Source organism: Dermacentor andersoni, chromosome 5 (assembly GCF_023375885.2).
Source record: "Dermacentor andersoni chromosome 5, qqDerAnde1_hic_scaffold, whole genome shotgun sequence".
Taxonomy (NCBI): Eukaryota; Metazoa; Arthropoda; class Arachnida; order Ixodida; family Ixodidae; genus Dermacentor; species Dermacentor andersoni.
In genome coordinates, this window is record NC_092818.1 from 130,639,594 (window position 1) to 130,658,997 (window position 19,404).

Here is a 19,404-nt window from a genome sequence, read left to right on the forward strand (position 1 = left end):
GTCAAGGTAATTGCTAACAACATCAAGTACAAGCTCAGGAACTCTTAATTCAACGCAACCAACAACACCAGTAAAGCTTGCATCCCAGTTAGCTTCAACGCAAACACATGCCTGAAATCTTCAACACCAGCACGCACGCATGTTCCACTAAAGCTAGAATCCATGAAGCATCTACACAGACGGTAGATGCGGAACCAACACCACCTGAACAACACCCGCTCATACAGAAGCCCACAACCAGCTGCGAAGCCTTCACGCAAACAGCTATATACACTAATAAACAGACAGATACACAGGCAGACATCGGTGCAGGCTTCGACAAGAAAATAAAGTGTAAAAAGGCACCACCTGAAGATGTTTCGCCCCAGAGGTCTGCCCGAACCAAACAGAAATGACTACCACGCACTACAGATAGCACACACAACAAATCTCACCCTTTCCTCCAATCCCGCAAACTCGCCACCAAATAAACAAATTACAGATTTCACCTGAAAACTTACACTAGCTGCATTAAACAGAGGAAAATCCCCAAAATTCTCAGAATTAAGGTTAGATGTGCCTTTGGCTCTTTACCCTCCAGGCTATTATTGAAGTGGAATGCTGTCCTAGAAAATGCATCGTTCTCTTTAATTGATATGCTCGAAGAACACTGCAAAGAACTTACAATAATTGCTAATCAACTCGACAGCATAAATTTATCTGAACCAGAAAAAGAGAACTTGAACAATTCGTCCAAACTAGGGAGGAAAAATTACTAGATAAAAACCAGCACAAATGTATTAGAGCTGCAGATCCACCGAAGAAAGCTAATGTAACCTCCACAGCACATAGCTCCACTGATAGTGCTACAGGCAAGCATCCAGAGTAGTGCAGCAATGTAGTACATAGACATATCCCAAAGTCTAAGCTTCTATGAAGTTGATCTCCTGAAACGTGGTCTAACGTTTTGTCCCATGAACAATGCAGTGAACGAATACGAACTCCACAAAGATATAACAGAGCTTTCAAGACACGTGCATCAAGGAGTACTTTTTAGATAGGCCAGGCGTAGGAAAACAAGATAGAGACTCTCTTAGACCACCGAGAATGTGGACACTGGAAGCCGAACAGTGCCCAGACCTGGATTTATACATAAAGCTAATCTCAAAGGAAATTCTAGAGTCAACGCGCACTGTCGGAAACTAAAAAAATTTGTCCCCCCCTCAGCACCAAATCCTTAAGGAACTCGCAGAAAGGAATGATATTGTAATAAAACCAGCAGACAAAGGCGGCAGTATAGTAGTTTGGCCTACAGAAAAGTACAAGAATGAGGCCTCCAAACAACTGAGCAACTACACCCATTACAGAAAACTCGACTCTAACCCAACTTCTGTGTAAAGCACAACAGCAGCGCTCATGTCCAGGGAACTAATCATGCAATCTGAATGTCGATTCATGATGCCAAAGAACAAAGAAGCAGGCCGTTTTTATCTTCTTCCTAAATTACATAAAGTTCCAATTGAAGAAATGTTTACAGCGGAAATACCAGGTCGGCCTATTGTGTCTAATAACAACACACCTACCGAGTCGCCATCTAAATTCTTAAATCACCACCTGTCAATCATCCCCGCCACCCTCCCATCTTTTGTTCAAGACACACCGCACTTCCTTCGAATTATCGACAGCATCAATGCCAACCAAATCCTTTCCGACCACGCTATTCTAGTCACTTTGATGTTTCTGCCCTTTACACTAACATGCCCATGAGTAAAGGAATTGAAGCCGTATAGAAATCCCTCGCAATCAATCCCCAAGCCCACGCTCCTGAAGTTTACCTGTTGTTCCTTAGGTTAGTTCTCACGCTCAACTATTTCGAATTCGATGCTATTCACTACCTGCAAACTTTCGGCACTAGCATTGGAGCACCATTCGCTACCACGTATGCGAACATTTTCATGGGGCAGCTTGAAGCAGATGTGCTGAAATCCTAGCCTTTAAAACCCCACACCTATTTTCGTTACACTGACGACATATTTATAATATCGGAACACGGCACAACTGCGTTAACTGACTTAATTAGCCATTTCAATCGCTTTCACCCCAGTATTAAATTTACTGCTCACCACTCTCCTAGTCAAATCAACTTCCTTAACATGGTGGTCTACGGTCTACATAGAAAATGGAAAACTGAGAACGACACTTTACCGAAGCCTACGGATAGCCAGCAACATTTAGACTACAACAGTCATCACCCGCAACACTGTAAACAAGGAATTTTTGTCAGACAAGTGAAACAAATAAGAAGAATATGCAGCGAAGACAACTCTTAGATCCACCACCTAAATGACCTTAAAACAACGCTAGCAGAAAGAAACTATCCCCAAGTTGCTCTCAATAGAGCTTATGATGCCGCGTCAAGATTGGAGAGACATCCGGAATTGGCAAAGAGACAGCCCACACTAAAATCTAACAGACCGCCGGCCTTTATAACAAAATATTCTAATGCACTCCCAAACATAAACAACATCCTAAGAAAATACCACCTAATATTATCAAGTAACGAGTGTCTGAGAAAAGCATTCCCAGATGTACCAAGGGTCATCTATCGCCACAACAGAAACTTTAAAGACATGTGACAAAAGTGAGCCAGCATCATTCCCCAGTAATAAAAGCATGTTGTCGCCCTAGATGCAAAACCTGCAGGCATCTACCTTCAAAGTGACATTAAAATTAAAAGCACCGCAAATAGTTATACACACGAAGTCAAAACTACGTTTACTTGTACAAGTTTGGATGTGCTTTATATGCTTGAATGTTCCTTCTGTAAGAAACAATATATCGGTGAAATGGGACAATCAATGAAGGTCTGATTAAACAGACATCACACGGACACAGCAAAAAAACTTCCCAAAGCCATCACCTAGCATTTCAACCAACCAGGTCATTACTTTGATGAACTTAAACTCTACATCTTACAGTCAAATTTCCATTTTGAACGAGAAAGAAAATACAGAGAATCATACCTTATCCATAAGTTCAAGACATTGCAATCAATAGGCAATTGCAACCATTTCAAAGGGAGCTTTAGAATCTATTCGCTATGTTCAATCTCAAGCTATAGGCATCAACACTTAGTGGTTGCTTGGCGCACTTTTTTCCCTTTCTTTCCTTTTATTTATCTATTTATTCCATTTCAGTGTGTGTGTGTGTGTGTGTGTCTTTTTTTCACGAGCACCGGTTTTCGCCGCTCCTTTTGTTACCTGTTACCACGTTTCAGAGACACGATAGCCCATGACCACCAGCGAAGCAGGTAATAGAGGGTGCTGTACTTACCATTGACATGCCAGCTGACACACTGCATTTCACACTTGGCTGACAGATGGCTGGGTCACCGGCCTTGTGCACAGCACTCCTTTATTCTCAATTCTACACTCTGGCCACTAGCACACCTTTGCTCGTTGCTGCACCTACCCACCTTACCCCCTCTCCCCTTTAGAAGACCCCTGCCTATATATACACTGTGCCAAGGAAAGCATGTGTCACCTTAAAAAAGACAAGTCCATTTGTCGAAATGTTGGCTCCCGCTTTCACCTTGTTCTCGTTTTGCTCATCAAACATGAGGAAGGAGATTTCAAAGGACCAGAAAATAAAAGGTAATGGTGCAATTATAAAAGATAGAGCAAACTAAATGTGTGTAATGTGAGCATAGTCGCACCCTTGAAGAGTACTGAGAGCAAGCCAGACTAAAGTGGCAAATTACTGCTTTAAAACCTCCAAAGTATCATTTTTCATGAGAATATACATTTTTGGTTCTTTAGCATGAACACGTACATGCAGGACAGTATTGGCACCATCATCGCTGTGTAAATACAGCACCCACTCCCACTGATCTCTTAAGAAGCTTTATCTTGGGAGGTCTTATCTAAATATACATGGGACCAGAGAAGTTGTTTTGCTCAGCAACTAATGCATCAATTTTCATGAGGTTCGTTGCATTTAAAATAAAAAAATCGAAATGGTAGAACCTTATTCATGGGTTTTTAGAAAATGCAAGGACGAAAATTGTACTAAATGAGAAAATGTACAACCCGAACTCACTAAAAAATTTCACAGATTCAACTGCAGTTAATATCTAAGTAAGGCAAAGAGTTGCGTGAATTGTTGCAGCATGAGATGCCAACGCGTGCCAGGCTAGTTAGGCCAGAACAGCCAGAGACGCACACTGTCGTTTTTGTGGCTTTGTGGTAAGATCACTTTTTGCATTCCTCGAATTTAGCCTGGGTCAGCAGCTTCTTTGAGCGGGGAACTTTGGCGGAAAGCTTTGACATGCCCACTTGGCTTGAATCGTTGCGGCACCAGATGTCGAGGTGCATTGAGCTGGTAGGGCCCAAGCAACCCGAGACGTACAATGTCGTTTTCCTACTATGCAGTGTTTGAAGACACCCACCAGAATGCGATGCCTATGATGCCACCAGAGCGAAACATGACACTCACTTCGCACTGCCTACAGCAGGGAACAGCAGCACAAAAGCGTGTAGTGCGCTTCCAATAGCACTACGCCCCTACGTGGTGTGAAACATATAAGTGAGGATGCTTATTGCAAATAGGGTCGGTGGCGATAGCTGTTAATGCAACGTGCAATGACCTGAAAAGAGATGAAAAGAGATTTGCTGGTACAGAAATAGGAAACCGAGTGCGCGCTGGCGTTCTCATGCGAGACAGGCAGGCGAGCGAGAATTGCGGGGAAGCTGCTACCACCATCATCATCATCATCAGCCTGGTTACGCCCACTGCAGGGCAAAGGCCTCTCCCATACTTCTCCAACTACCCAGGTCATGTACTAATTGTGGCCATGTCGTCCCTGCAAACTTCCTAATCTCATCCGCCCACCTAACTTTCTGCCGCCCCGTGCTACGCTTCCCTTCCCTTGGAATCCAGTCTGTAACCCTTTATGACCATTGGTTATCTTCCCTCCTCATTACATGTCCTGCCCATGCCCATTTCTTTTTCTTGATTTCAACTAAGATGTCATTAACTCACGTTTGTTCCCTCACCCAATCTGCTCTTTTCTTATCCCTTAACGTTACACCCATCATTCTTCTTTCCATAGCTCATTGCGTCATCCTCAATTTAAGTAGAACCCTTTTCGTAAGCCTCCAGGTTTCTGCTCCGTAGGTGAGTACTGGTAAGACACAGCTATTAAACACTTTTTTCTTGAAGGATAATGGCAACCTGCTGTTCATGATCTGGGAATGCCTGCCAAACGCACCCCAACCCATTCTTATTCTTCTGATTATTTCAGTCTCATGATCCGGATCTGCGGTCACTACCTGCCCTAAGTAGATGTATTCCCTTACCACTTCCAGTGCCTCGCTACTATCATAAATTGCTGTTCTTTTCCGAGACTGTTAAACATTACTTTAGTTTTCTGCAGATTAATTTTTAGACCCGCTCTTCTGCTTTGCCTCTCCAGGTCAGTGAGCATGCATTGCAATTGGTCCCCTGAGTTACTAAGCAAGGCAATATCATCAGCGAATCGCAAGTTACTAAGGTATTCTCCACTAACTTTTATCCCCAATTCTTCCCAATCCAGGTCTCTGAGTACCTCCTACGCTGTGAATAGCGTGTTTACAGCAAGCTGCTACAGCAGGTAGCTACTGTTTTCTGGTTGCGTGCGCCTTGCTTCTTTCCTTCTTTACATGGGATCTAATGGCTGGGAAACATATCATATGATCACAGTTTGGCGATGTACTGAATGTCGGTGCCGAGAGATAATGTTTTCTGGAAACGTAATAACGGCTAAAAAGAACCTTAACTGTATTGTGTTGTTTTTAGCACCATTCTTGATACTGAATGCTGGCACGGCGAAGTCAAATGTAACGAGATCGTACCAACGACATTCTGCTGTATATCTATAGTGACTATAGGAAAGATTTTTTTTTTAACAAAAATTGTTGAAAACTGCAACATTTTAAGAAGATCAAGTATCAAGTTTACAATTCTGTAGCTCGGGCATAAAAAATTATATCACAGTTGTAAAGTGCACTTAATAAATACATTTAATGCAGACATAATGGACGTCCTACAGACCATTTATAAATATACTGCTAATATGGGAGTAGAACTTTCACAATACCATCGTAGACACTGTAACAATTTCACATCAGTTGTAAATTCATATATGCAATCAAACCTTTTTATAACAAAGTCGCATCAGACATGAAATACCTTCGTTATATCTGATATTCATTATAAGCATACATAAAGACATTTGCAAGAAAAAGAAAATACAATTGGGTATATGTGAAAGCAAGGCAAGCTTACAGTTTACAGAACTGTGTGATAGTATCTGCTTTTGGTGCAGAGTTATGGATTTGAAAACTTCACGCTTCTTTTCCTTTTAGACTTCGCGACTTTTTGCAATTTTTGCAAGAAATTCAAGTTGCTAGATCAAAGTTGAATGAACGTGTGACGTTTAGTGGCGCAAGCGGCAGGTATGGCCAAAGAGCGCCATGCCAGTGTAAATGAGTTCGCAGTGGACTGGCGAGTTCTGTGAAGTTGACGTGACTTGGCTGTAAAGGGGCCTAAACTAGTTGCTGTAAATTGCATAAAATCTATGTGTAATAAGACTATGGCTAATGATGTGTACTAGTATGAGCATTAAATGTGTTGCAAGAGAATGATGCAATATACAAAACATGTCAGATGCTACTACTGCCTCACCAAAGCCCTTGAAACACAAGGGCCTAGAGGCATGTGCTATACAAAACAACTTTCACAGCGGCATCCTCTGGAAAGAGGATGCGCGATTATTTTAATGGGCTTATAACATGTAGGACATCACTCAAGAAAGCGAAGACTGCTTCGGTCTTACAAAGCAGTTCTTTACCAAGAAACATAGCCTGATGAAGAGGGCCACAATAGTGGTATGCAAGAGGAAATGTTTCTTCCTGTCTCTGTCGGCTTCCCGATACTTGGAGGACGGTCAGCCTGTCACCCTATCTACCACAGGTTGCAGGCTTATTACCAGTGAAAAGAAAATTATGAGTGCCAAAATGTGTCCTATTCTAAGTCTAGACATCTGTTCTTTGTGTTTTCGTAGTTGGGGGCCAGAAACATAACTTCGGCTTAGTCACATGAAGCTTATTGCTCGTTTCAACATCCCACAAGCGTTGCCAGTGGCTTTGCAGTTTGTTTCGTAGGAAACGCTTCATGTCTGTGGCAGGAACAGCAGCAGAACAAATACCTTGTGATGCTATTGATTTGGCAATTTCGTTGGCAAGCACATTACCTTTGATTCCTCAATAGCCAGGAACCCAGCATATTATTACATGTCTATGAGATGAATAAATGTTGCATAAGATTGAGTGAAGTTCAATAAAAACAGGATTTGTATGCTTTTGTAAAGACATTAATGCTTTTACAAGACTTAAAGAGCCTGTGAATATTATTGCTCTGTCAAGTTTTAATTTCTTTACATGTTTTACTGCAGACAGTACTGCATAGGCTTCTGCAGTGAAGATATTTGTTAGGGGGTTCAATACATCAGATTTATAAAAAGAGGGACCAACAGCAGCGCATGCTAGATCAAAGTTCTGCTTCCTAGAGTTACTAGAAGTTAACTTTCTCTTTCAGTTGCAACAAATTTCATTCAAAGTGCCCCAGTGGATCTTTTACAAAAGCATTTCTGCATTTTATATGGATCTTAATAGAGAAATTGAAGTTGCGCACGATAAAGCTTCCTCTCAAGCCCTGCTTATTGGTAAACAGCAGTCGAGTACTGATAATAAAAGCACCGCATTGAACATGTGCTCTGAAAGCACTCATATTTATAAGCACTAACGGGAGAAACGAAACAGACTGTGAGGTCGCATAAACATTATTATGTGTAATAGGGTGCGCTGTAAGCAGCACTGCTTTAGGGAAGGAAACAATGTCTAACAAAAGTTTACTGCTCCCTTTCAAGGACCACGGGTGAAAGAAATGTCTCGCATGCAGTAACCATCTTTGCTATTACTTACCAGCAAGCTGACAAATGGAGAGATTATGCCGCCAATTCTTGCTGCGACGGAAACAATGCCCATTCCAACATTCCTAGAGAGGAAAAGGAATAGAGTGAGCAGACGCCACCTTTCTGAACGTACTCGAAAGAACCTTGTGAAGAGCTCACGACCACTGCTAATAGAGCTGCACACTAGTCGGATAGTATACACAAGAACCTCTTAATCATTCCCATCAGCAATGAATGCCCAAACTGTGGTTCTCGATGCCACTCAGGTAAGTGTGACATTATGAAATTTATGCAATTTTTTTTTCCAATTTGCATCTTTTTTATGAAGGAATTAAAGATCCACAATAGCTTCCATGTCAAGCCTTCCCTCACTATAGCACAAATTGTAATAATTTTCTTACTGGTAAACAACTAAATAGCACAGAAAAGAGGCTCAGAACCACTCAATACGATCACAGGGCCAATAAGCAGTGCACCCAAAAGGTGTCCATTAATTGCTCAACTGCATATACTAAGTTGAAGCATTTAAGCTTGACCACTACTGTCTGCAAAGCACAAGCTGGTCTGGGAAGCTAGCAGACAGCAACATATAGCTGCATAATTTCACAATTTGCACAGATAGAAAATACTAGGGCATGTGCAATTTTTCAATACAGCGCACCCTTGGGCAAGATTCCATAATTCTTTTGTCAATATATTCTTTTTCGCCTTTTATTACTGGCTCATGCGCACTGTCACCTGTTTATGCTGAAATTAGTCACTCAGCAGAAAAGAAAGACAAACAAATGGAATCAAAAGAAGAGAATCACTACAGCACATACAATATAGAGCCTCTGGTTTGTTTTGCATGCCACATGAACTGTTGAAGTTATAATTGTCCTAGAGAATACAGATGTAAATAAAACGTGAAAAAATCCCACGGATGAGGGTCACTACATCTCTAACCAAAGTTCTGTGCACATCAAATTATACACTCAGGATGGTGGCCGAAAGCGCCCAAAGTGTCTTGCAAATGTATGAAAGAACACAATACAGGCTTATGAAAATAAATCTGGAGTGTCTTATTGACTTTAAACAAAATGAAATGCATTTAGTTCTACCGAAACAACCACACAAGAATACAGTGGACTCAGGATAAATATAACTCGCTTAAAAGAAAATGCAGGATAAACGGAACGACAGTATTAGCTTTGGTTGACTGTCTATAGGCACAATGTTAAACTTAGGTTAAACAGAACACATTTCTTGTGAACTACTGTTAAAGGGAACTTTAATCGAAACTACCATCTACTTCATCAATGTATGGAACAGGCCAAGTGTTAGGAACATGTGAAATGATGCTACATAGAGCGATGAAAATACAATTCATCAGGCAGTTGCAGGATAGTTAATGCAAATTAACAATGTTGAGGTTACAACAGTGTTTCCATCATGATGACTTCGCCAGGCAAACAATGATCCTCGATGAGGAAATGAGCACAATGTCTGTAGGACCTTGCATTCAGGCTGCCACTACTGCTTCAATTACGATGCCAGGAAAAAGAGACCTCAGATGATGCTTTCACTACCTGCTCTAAAGAGACAGTTGAATCATTTATATTGGTGGAGTTGGCGGTGAACTCCACCAGTTTGGACATAGATATTAACCCTTTGAGCGTCGATATTTTTCGCCATATGCGACTGCCCAGGGTAGATTTTTTTATTGCAGATTCCAGTTCTTCTTAGGTACTTATTTCGGTAAAAATTTACCGTAATTTTCCTAGGGTGACCGTAAAGTGAGAAAAAAATATTTTGCGTTGGTATATACGCACTCTTCATTCATGAATAACAACAATAAAAAAGGAAATAAACTAAACAGAATTAAAAATTTGATGCATTTTTATGCACATAGTTCAAGGCTTTGAAAATCTGCACACGAGAATATTTCGCAAGTCTCAAATGTTCCTGCTCTTACACTAATACGTACGTCCATAGCGTAATCGAATTGCGTGGGTGCGTGCACTCAAGAAAACTGTTTGGTTGTGTGCCCATCAAAAAAAGCAACACATGTGACAAACTTCCGCTAATCTTCATCTTATCGCCAACCATAGGGCAATTCGTTTTTGCGAGTCTTAAAAAAAAAAAAAAAGAAAAGAAACGGAAACGCATGCACGGTGGCATCCTTCCTATGTGCACCCCTGTGAGTACTAAACGAGCGAAAAACAAACGGTCGCCCTTTGAGTGATTAGTAACGAGATAGTCATCACTTTTGCAAGCGCAAAAAGCCGAAACCGCCCGCAAAACAATATCCAAACGGCCGCCCACACGCATGCGCGCCAATGTGCGAGCGGTAGTATATAGACGTGTGGGAGCAAACTAGTGCTAAAACAAACCATGCAACGAAAACCGAGAGAGGGAGGCGCGCGAAAAAAATTCCCTGTATCCCCACATAGTGGCAGCATATGACAGAAAAGAAAAGGTTAGGAAGTTGGCGCGCTTTTTAAACGTACAGACGGCGCCGTAAATATACGGCATCGACCATTTTCGGACCTGTTCGCGGCACCGTATATTTACGTCATTGACCGTCGAAGGGTTAATGCTCCAGTGCACGTTGCTGTTTCAAACCAGACAGCAAGAGATGAAATTGAAAGTCTGAAGTGCTATTTTATATACATATATATATACATATATAGTTGTTGGCAGTTTTTATGTCCTCTGGTTAAATGAAACATAGGACAAATGCAACACTTTTTTTGTTGTCCCTTCTAGTTCCATTTAAGTAGAGCCCACTGTAAGTGCAAATTTAATTGGGCTATTCATCATCATCATCAGCAGCAGCAACCTATTTTATGTCCACAGCAGGGCAAAGGCCTCTCTATGCTATCTCCAATTACCCCTGTCCTCTGCTAACAGATTCCAACTGGCACCCGCGAATCTCCTAATTTCGTCACTCCATCTAGTCTTCTGCCATTCTCGACTGCATTTCCCTTCTCTTGGTACCCATTCTATAACCCTAATGGTCCAACGGTTATCTAACCTGCTCATTACATGACTTGCCCAGCTCCATTTTTTTCTCTCTTAATGTCAATTAAAATATCAGCTATACCCGTTTGCTCTCTGATCCAAACCGCTCTTTTTCTGTCTCTTAACATTATGCCTAGCAATCTTCGTTCCATAGCTCTTTGCGTGGTCCTTAACTTGTTCTCAAGCTTCTTTGTCAATCTCCAAGCTTCTGCCCCATATGTCAGCACTGGTAAAATGCACTGATTGTACACCTTCCTTTTCAATGATAATGGTAAGCTTCCAGTAAGGAGCTGACAATGTCTGCCGTATGCAATCAAACCCATTTTTATTCTGTGAATTTCCTTCTCATGGTCAGGGTTCCCTGCGATTAATTGACCTTTGCAAACATACTTTTTCACATACTCTAAAGGCTGACTGGCGATCCTGAACTCTTGTTCCTTTGCCTGGCTATTCATGATTATCTATGTCTTCTGCATATTAATCTTCAACCCTACTCTAACACTCTCTGTTTAGGTCCTCAATCATTTGTTGTAACTTGTGTCCAGTGTTGCTGAACAGAACAATGTCATCAGCAAACCGAAGGTTGCCGAGATATTCGCCTTCGATCCTTACTCCTAAGCGTTCCCAGTTTAATAGCTTGAATACTTCTTCCAAGCACGCAGTGAATAGCATTGGAGAGATTGTGTCTACCTGTCTGATCCCTTTCTTTATAGGTATCTTCCTACTTTTCTCGTGTAGAATTAAGGTAGCTGTGGAATCTCTGTAGATATTTTCCAAGGTATTTACGTAAGCGAACTGTACTCCTTGATTACATAATGCCGCTATGACTGCTGGTATCTCTACTGAATCAAATGTCTTTTCGTAATCTATGAAAGCCATATAGTGAGGCGTATTGCAATCTGCAGATTTCTCGATTACCTCATTAATGACATGGATATGATCCATTGTAGAGTATCCCTTCCTGAAGCCAGCCTGTTCCCTTGGTTGACTAAAGTCCAGTGTCGCCCTCATTCTAGTGGAGATAATTTTGGTAAATATTTTATATAATACTGGCAGTAAGCTAATGGGCCTATAATTTTTCAATTCTTTAACGTCTCCCTTTTTGTGGATTAGTATACCGTAAAAACTCCTGTATAACACGAACCCGCATATAGTGCGTGACGAAATTTTTGGGACACGAGATGGAAACAAAAAGTTTTACCTGCGTATAATATGAGTTAAGAAAACTCGAGGAAAACAGTTATTTAAGTTGCACTCCGCACTTCAGTCGCTGTCTTCTTCAGCTGAGCTCTCTTCGGATAGTTCCTTGTTGGACATATGGCACAGAGTTACTCATCCTCTGTGCCATGGAGCGTGTTCGAGATGCCGCACTTCTTGAATGCGCAATGCACAAGGTCCTCTGGTATGCTGGCCCATGCGTCCACACTGCATTCAGCCTTTCTCATGGCATCTCACGACCACATTTTTTGGCAGCTCCTCACTTTTAGGCACTGTCTTGCGCTTGAAGACGACATAGGGCGGGAGCTTGCATTCTTCTGCCGTGCACGACAACATGACTGTAACTCGCGTTTTCACGTTGCCAGTGGACCGGACATAAACTTGTTTAGAGCCCTTTTTGTGCACGGTGAGGGGCGATGGCATGTCCAGATAAATCGGTGTTTGGTCAGCATTGCCGATTTGCCCTAGCTGGAAGTTCTTGGACTTGCGCAGCGAAATAACGTGGCACTGGAAAGCCACAAGCAGTTCTTCAAATGATTTGGGCAGCTTTTGGAATTCTAAATTCAGCGGCGCAAGGAAAATCCAGCACGGCACATGTAGTGATAAATCCAGTGCTTGCTTGCTTTGAAGGCAGGGCTCGGTAGCCCTTTCTCTCTCGCAAGCTCCTTAGCTTTTGCCTGCATAAGCTCCACGCTCACAGCTAGATGCGCGGCTCGCTGTTAGCACACGAACTCCATCAGGGCGAGTTCGATTTCCGGGAATGTCCCACTCTTCAAGCTGCGAAAGCTTCTTTGCGTTCCGCTGCACGCGAAAAGGGCTTCCTTCTGTCGATGCCACCCACGAATGCTTCCCTCATTGACGCCAAACTGCCTCCCGGCCGCAATGTTGCCGTAGTCCTGTGCGGCTAAAATAATCTTTCTCTTGAAAGCAGCCGAGTACTGTTTTCGTGGTCCGTACATCTTGGTCCTTCAATGCAGAATAAAAAAGATGCACTTCACGAAGCATGGTTTGCACATGTGCTGCCAAGGTTGCATTTGACAATAAAGATACGATGCTGTAGTTACACAGCAATAACGAAACCAAGCCGTAGCTACGCAGCAATAATGAAGTCAAGCCATAGCCATGCAGCAATAACGAAACCAAAACTTCTAGCCAAAATTTCTGACTGAAATTTTTGTTTGGATCCACAATAGTTCGAGGCGAAAATTTGGAATGCTAGTAATAGGAAAAAAGCCTCGTATTATATGCAGGTTTTTACGGTAATGTTTGCATTCTTTCAGTTTTCTGGGACCCTTGCAGTCGAAAGGCACTTCACATATATTTATATAGTCTATATCAATATAAACAGCCACTTTGTGAGTGACAAGATCTATTACCAGGACCTGTTGCAGTGGTCCTGTAAAAACCATGGTAATCCAAAGCTCAACACAGTGAGGAGTTAGGTTCAGCTCAATTAAAGCTCTGCAGGGATATCACGGCCAAGCCCAATGAGGGGTGCAAATACAGATGCACAAATGTTCAAAACTTTTGAACAATGAATTGTATATTGGACTATTCAATTTGTTCTTTGAATCCTATGGACAATATTTGTAAATACAAATGCTGTTTACATAATTTTCAAATACTTCAAATCACCAACGGTGCATGATAATGCATAAAAGTGGACCAGAGGTGTCATAACTTTCAATCTGGTGGCCACAGCAGACATAAAACACAAGAAGTTACATAATGCAGCATGCTATTTCAATCAGGGAGCCAGACTTTCTCGGCTAAACCATTATCATTCGCACTCGCCAATGATTCATTAATAGGCAAATAAACTCTTATTTGCTCCCAATGCTCCATTTATGCTTTTAAAAAACAACACTTTATAACATGCAATGCGAGGACAGAAACTTGCTAATGTGAATACACTAGGGTATGAAGATTGTTTTACATTAATGGCAAAAATGACTGGTTCATTATCTAAAACTTTTCTAAACATAATGTTGAATATTTGATCTGATTCATATTTACTTATAGCACCATTAAATATGTACTTAATTTAGTCTAAAAAGTTACTATTTGCACACCTATAGGTGCAAACACATGCAATGGCATCAAAAGTTCTGGCAGAGACTGCCCATGCTAACATGCCTGAGTAGGTGAGCATTGCTGCCAAATAAAAAAATGAGAAGGTGAGAACTCACATGGATGCATTGAAACATAAAAACTAATTTGAACTAGAGCCATCTGTGCAAAGCATAAAACGTAGACAAATAGGTTACGGAGACTTACAGAAAAAATCCATGGACAAAAAAAGCCTGCTTGTCTTTAACGACGGCTACAACATGAATATGCTGCAATACACCCTTAAAAACCAGCAGGAAATTGGCACTTGTCTGTGTGCTTGCAGTCTGTCCATTTTTAACGACTCTTCAATTGAGAAATAAGCTCTAGCTTGTAGCAAGAAGTAGGGCCGCTTTGTCCTTACCTCACAATAGTAGGCATGAGCTCAGCTGAGTAGACATAGATCATGGCAAAGGACATCGCAATGCACATCTTGGCACTGAGTGAGACAACGTCACGCACTGCAGTGCTGTAGTTTACTGCACAGAACAAGATCAGTGCACAGGCGCATGTAATTCAAGGCCTTCAATGTAAACCTTGAAAAGATGGCACAATCCACATTTCAAAGTCTATAAAGAATGAATGAACTGCTGCAACAAAAAATAAATAAAAATAAAACAAACTATATATAGCCAAACTTCCAACGTTTCAAAAATGAGCCATTATTGTCATCATAATCATCACTACATTTTCCCAATAAAGTGAATAAAATAACAGACACTCATTCCACCTAACCAGTTCATTAATGAACGTTAGCACATTACTCTCCTCATTATGTTACTAGAGACGATATAGACAATGAAAAGTCAAGAATACCATAGCAGCTCCTCCCACAAAAGCAAGAAGTCCACGTTATCAATCTCTCTGTACTCCAGGGCCGCCATCATGCAAACAGCTCGCTTTTCGAATGTTCGGTTTGGCTTCTATGTCACAAAGTAGGCTTTCCGTGAAATTTGTGAGAACAAGCGGCAGAGTACAGTCAACAGATTAGCGAGTGCAGTTCCAAAAGGTGATTGTGTTGCTAATTTGGGCTTCAAATGCAGATGACACATTAACAGCAGAATGTTTATCTGCAAAGTAAAAGTTATGCGTGAATGTTAAAACAATATAATATCCTCATTATTTTTCTTTGGCCGCTCGGTGGTACCACACGCAGACAACATTGCTTATCGTCTGCTGCACATCATCTGCCACTACATGTTCACAGGTCCATGTGCACTTTACGAGCGAGTTCTCGACAGTTAAGTGCCAGTTCTTGCTCGTGTGGAACGGTCAAGGCACCACCTGCATGACCGATGCACTACCTTTCTGATGAGGAAATGAACGGCGACATGTGGATGCCGTCATGCTGAACTAGTGAAACAAATAGCAAAGTGTGGCAGCTCACGAATTAGTTCAAGAAGTGCAGGTGAAGCGAACGGACCTCACAGCTTGTCCACTCTTCCATCCTGTCATCACATAACGTTCACTCGGTCCCGCACACGTCTCAACACCAGCCTGCTTTTTGCTTTTATAGAATAATGATCATACCTGATGAAACAGGTGCCTGGCTGGGCTGAGACCTTGGAGCTAGTGCGCCTGGAATACGGTGACAGCATGAAAGAGCTGTCTTGGCTCTGGTTTCGACATCGGTTGTAAGCATAAAGCAGTTCCGCTCGCTTGCCACTGTTATATCACCTTGGCCACTTCGTGTATGGCATCCCTGACTGACTTCAGTATTGATAATGTCACATTGTGCTGCAGGCGGAACTTGTTCCCAGAAAGATAAGCAACACTCAAATCACAATGAACGCAATGAACACTGTCGTCGGTCGCCAAATCGAATGAAGGTCACTTGAGCCTGGCCACTTATGTACAGATGTGCCATAGAATCTTCCACATGCACTTGCAGTGATGATGTCAATTCTAAAATGTGCCAGAATTATCTACTAGCTGACCTACAAACAAATACATGGCGGGCTCGTCTTTCAGGAAAGTACTACGGTTCTGCTGCATTCAAGAACCATGCCTTACTTGATAGCACGAGTGTACTGATTCGCGACAGCAGAAACGTGGGCCTAGCAAACACAAATGAAACTTGCATAGCCCTACAGAATGGTGACAACATCAAGAAATCCGAGTCCTGTAAGCACATTTTGCGCCAATTGACGAGGAAAACAGACACTTGCAAAAAGTAAAGCAACAGCGCGTTGCCCAAGGACTTCGAACACTGCTGGTTAGGAAAACTGGAGAGCTAAGAGGACCTTCTTCTGCATCATGAGGCCAGTCTCGTTCGCTACCAAGAGTGCCCATTAAGCGGGTACAGAAGTGACGGTGTAACACGTCTTCATATAGAAAAGCATGTTTCGCAGCACAGCCAACTCAGCTGGGGGAGAGACATCAAGAGAGAGAAGCAGCCATTACAAGCCGACACCAAGCGCACTGTGCCGCAGCCATTCATTCTAAAGGGAACAACAAAGCAAATGACCTCGTCGCCCGTTTCACTGCCAGCAGATTATGCGTTCGGTTTTCGAATGACTGCCAGAAGTGCGACATGTGCGCATTCTGTAGTCCTGTCCCGCCGCAGTGGCTGCCACTGACAAAAGCGTGGATCCGACGAATCACAAGAGGGCAACCGAACGTTTGTAAAAGCGAGCAGCTTGCATGATTGTGCCCTAGGAAGATAGTTTCCTTTTGGATCAAGCTGGTATGAAGAGGATGTGTCCCAGTAGCTTAGCAACTTGCAATTATGTATGCACAGCCAAGGTTGGCAGGTACGAGGACAGACAGGTCTGTTCGCAGAGTCAAAAAATACACACTACTCAGTCCCAGTCTAAAGCACTGCCCATTTTCAGGGGTCATCCCAAATCAAAGCAAAACAATAATGAATGAATGTGTGTGGTTTAGTGGCACAAGGGCCAGGTATGGCCAAAGAGCAAAAAGCAAAACAATACTCACACTGATCTGAAAACTGCATTGCAATGCTTGCCCCGCTGCCAATCAGCATCACAGCGCACAGCGAGCGCCGCCTGCCAACATAACTGAGCAGGAATGCTGACAACAGGTAACCCGGTAGCTCGATCAGGCCCGACAGGGCCGTGCTCATGTAAAGGTCGCCACCTAGGCTGCTGGCAGCCATTGTCAGTGCGTAGTAGGTGATGCCATTTACTAACCTGAAGAATTAAAAGAAAAGCAAGGCAGTGTCATTTATTTATCACCCTTCTTGAGACATAGAACAGCTGAACCTTGGCATATGAATATAACAAAATAATAAATATACCGAAGTAAATAAAGAATTCTTTTTCTTGGTGTTAGCATGTAACAAATGTATCCTGGTAATGAATATCAGATATAACAAAAGTACATTTGTGCTGCACGCGATTTCGTTATAGCAAGGTTTGACAGAACTACAATTTGACAAGATGTGTTGAGCAGGAACACTCAAGTGGCGGTAGGTTCATCCACATCCACACAAATTAAAAACAAGGCCACAACAAGAACCCAAAAAGCCACTACACGTTTCTTAGAAAGAAACCTCACCAGCAGAAAAATTCATATTGGTCCAAATACTGAGCCTAGGGCAGCCACTCCTTTGGGAGTAATCCCTGCAGCAAGTGAGTTAACACCCAAGAGGCTAGCAGTCTGCAGCGTGAAGACAACTTGTTCGACAACCAAAAGCACTATAACACTGATTATCCAAACTAATTATATCTTGATTAGTGAGGCCTTCCCTAGCTTAATAACTAAGAGATGTCATGAAAATTGTTTTCCAGCTGTCAGACAGAATTGCTTTAGCCTCTATATATGTTTTGTGAAAGTCTTCGAAATCTTCACGAGCCCTTGCCATTTTTTTTTAACAATAACAACTAACAATTATATTAGGGACTTCTTTCCAGTTAAGAGGCTTGTTCAGAGCTATGTTTACACCAGTGTACCATGAGCAGAACTGATTAGCTAGGCCAGTTCATTGATTTAGAAAATATACAAGGAGGCCAGATAACAGACCAAGAAGGTGTGCAGGGCAGCTCAAGGATGCCTGAAGATAAATATTACCTAACAAATATAAAGTAAACCAACCGACAAACAAACAAATACAAAGAGAAAAACTAAAAAAAACATACGTGGTCAAACATTCAAATTATGAAAGCTTCAACACTCAGCATAGTCAATTGTTATCAAACAATTTAATGCAACTGATACACACCAGAGCTTCAAAGTCGATTTCAATGAACCTATGCTTGTGCTTAGCATGATTTGAACAGCGAGTTGCAGCCTGGGAACATAACTTCAAGAATATAAAAAGTGATGAAAGCCACTTTTCTACAGATGACATCATTCCACTTATAATTAAATCAGGAAATAAATCTCAACGTACTATATGACTGTGATGCAATGCGTCGGTGCTTAACACTGTAGCCGAGTTAACCTGTCTCAACGAAAGTCTTTTACTATCTTGTATCTTGGCTTATGAAAATACATAAATTGTGCAGTTATTATCAGCTTTTTTTATCCTATGCTTGTCCATGTCCAACAGCCCAACACACATAGGTCCAATAAGCGCACCTGGGTAACAGGGGCATTCACGTTTCTGAAGTTTCACGAGCTTTAACATTAACATTAAGCTTAACGTGCGATCACCAACAGAACAGCATACCAAAGGAAGATTTGGATGAGAGTTCGAGAACGCAGGGTGTGACTAGTGAACAGCAGCATCTGGTTGGAGCCCTTGTGGTGCACCTTGGGTTCCTGCAAGTCCCAGGTACGCGGCAGGCAATGCACCCTGCCGTTGCGCACGGCTATGTCCACAAGGACTTGTCGTGCCTGCGCTCGCTGACCATGCAGAAGCAGCCAACGTGGGCTTTCTGGCAGGAGCCTGCACAATGGAACAAAACACAACAGGAAGCTTTATGTCGGGGCCAACTCCGATTTCCTTTAATGCAATTATCATTCTTTGGGTACTTCAGGGCACTTTTCGAGGGCAAACTGTCCGCCTATTTCTGCGACGAGTTTTCCCGCCAACGTGGGTCACGGGTAGTCTGTGGTCAATGGGTAGTGCATCAGACTGCTGTGCTGAAGGAACAAAGTTAACTGGTATCTGGTAACTG

At 42.2% G+C, this 19,404-nt stretch overlaps 1 protein-coding gene across 2 annotated transcripts in view; it reads right to left on the reverse strand.

Annotated features, from left to right (window-relative positions):
• The window catches only part of LOC126531162 (solute carrier family 22 member 15-like), a 36,388-nt gene that overhangs the window by 7,101 nt on the left and 9,883 nt on the right, over positions 1-19,404 (reverse strand). For both annotated transcript variants that reach the window (XM_050178584.2, XM_055070998.2), the window contains exons 3-6: positions 18,954-19,172; positions 17,258-17,472; positions 14,685-14,799; positions 8,001-8,073 (exon numbers count right to left, since the gene is read on the reverse strand). In XM_050178584.2, the coding sequence (XP_050034541.1) occupies positions 8,001-8,073; positions 14,685-14,799; positions 17,258-17,472; positions 18,954-19,172 (622 nt within the window). The remainder of the gene's footprint in view (positions 1-8,000; positions 8,074-14,684; positions 14,800-17,257; positions 17,473-18,953; positions 19,173-19,404) is intronic.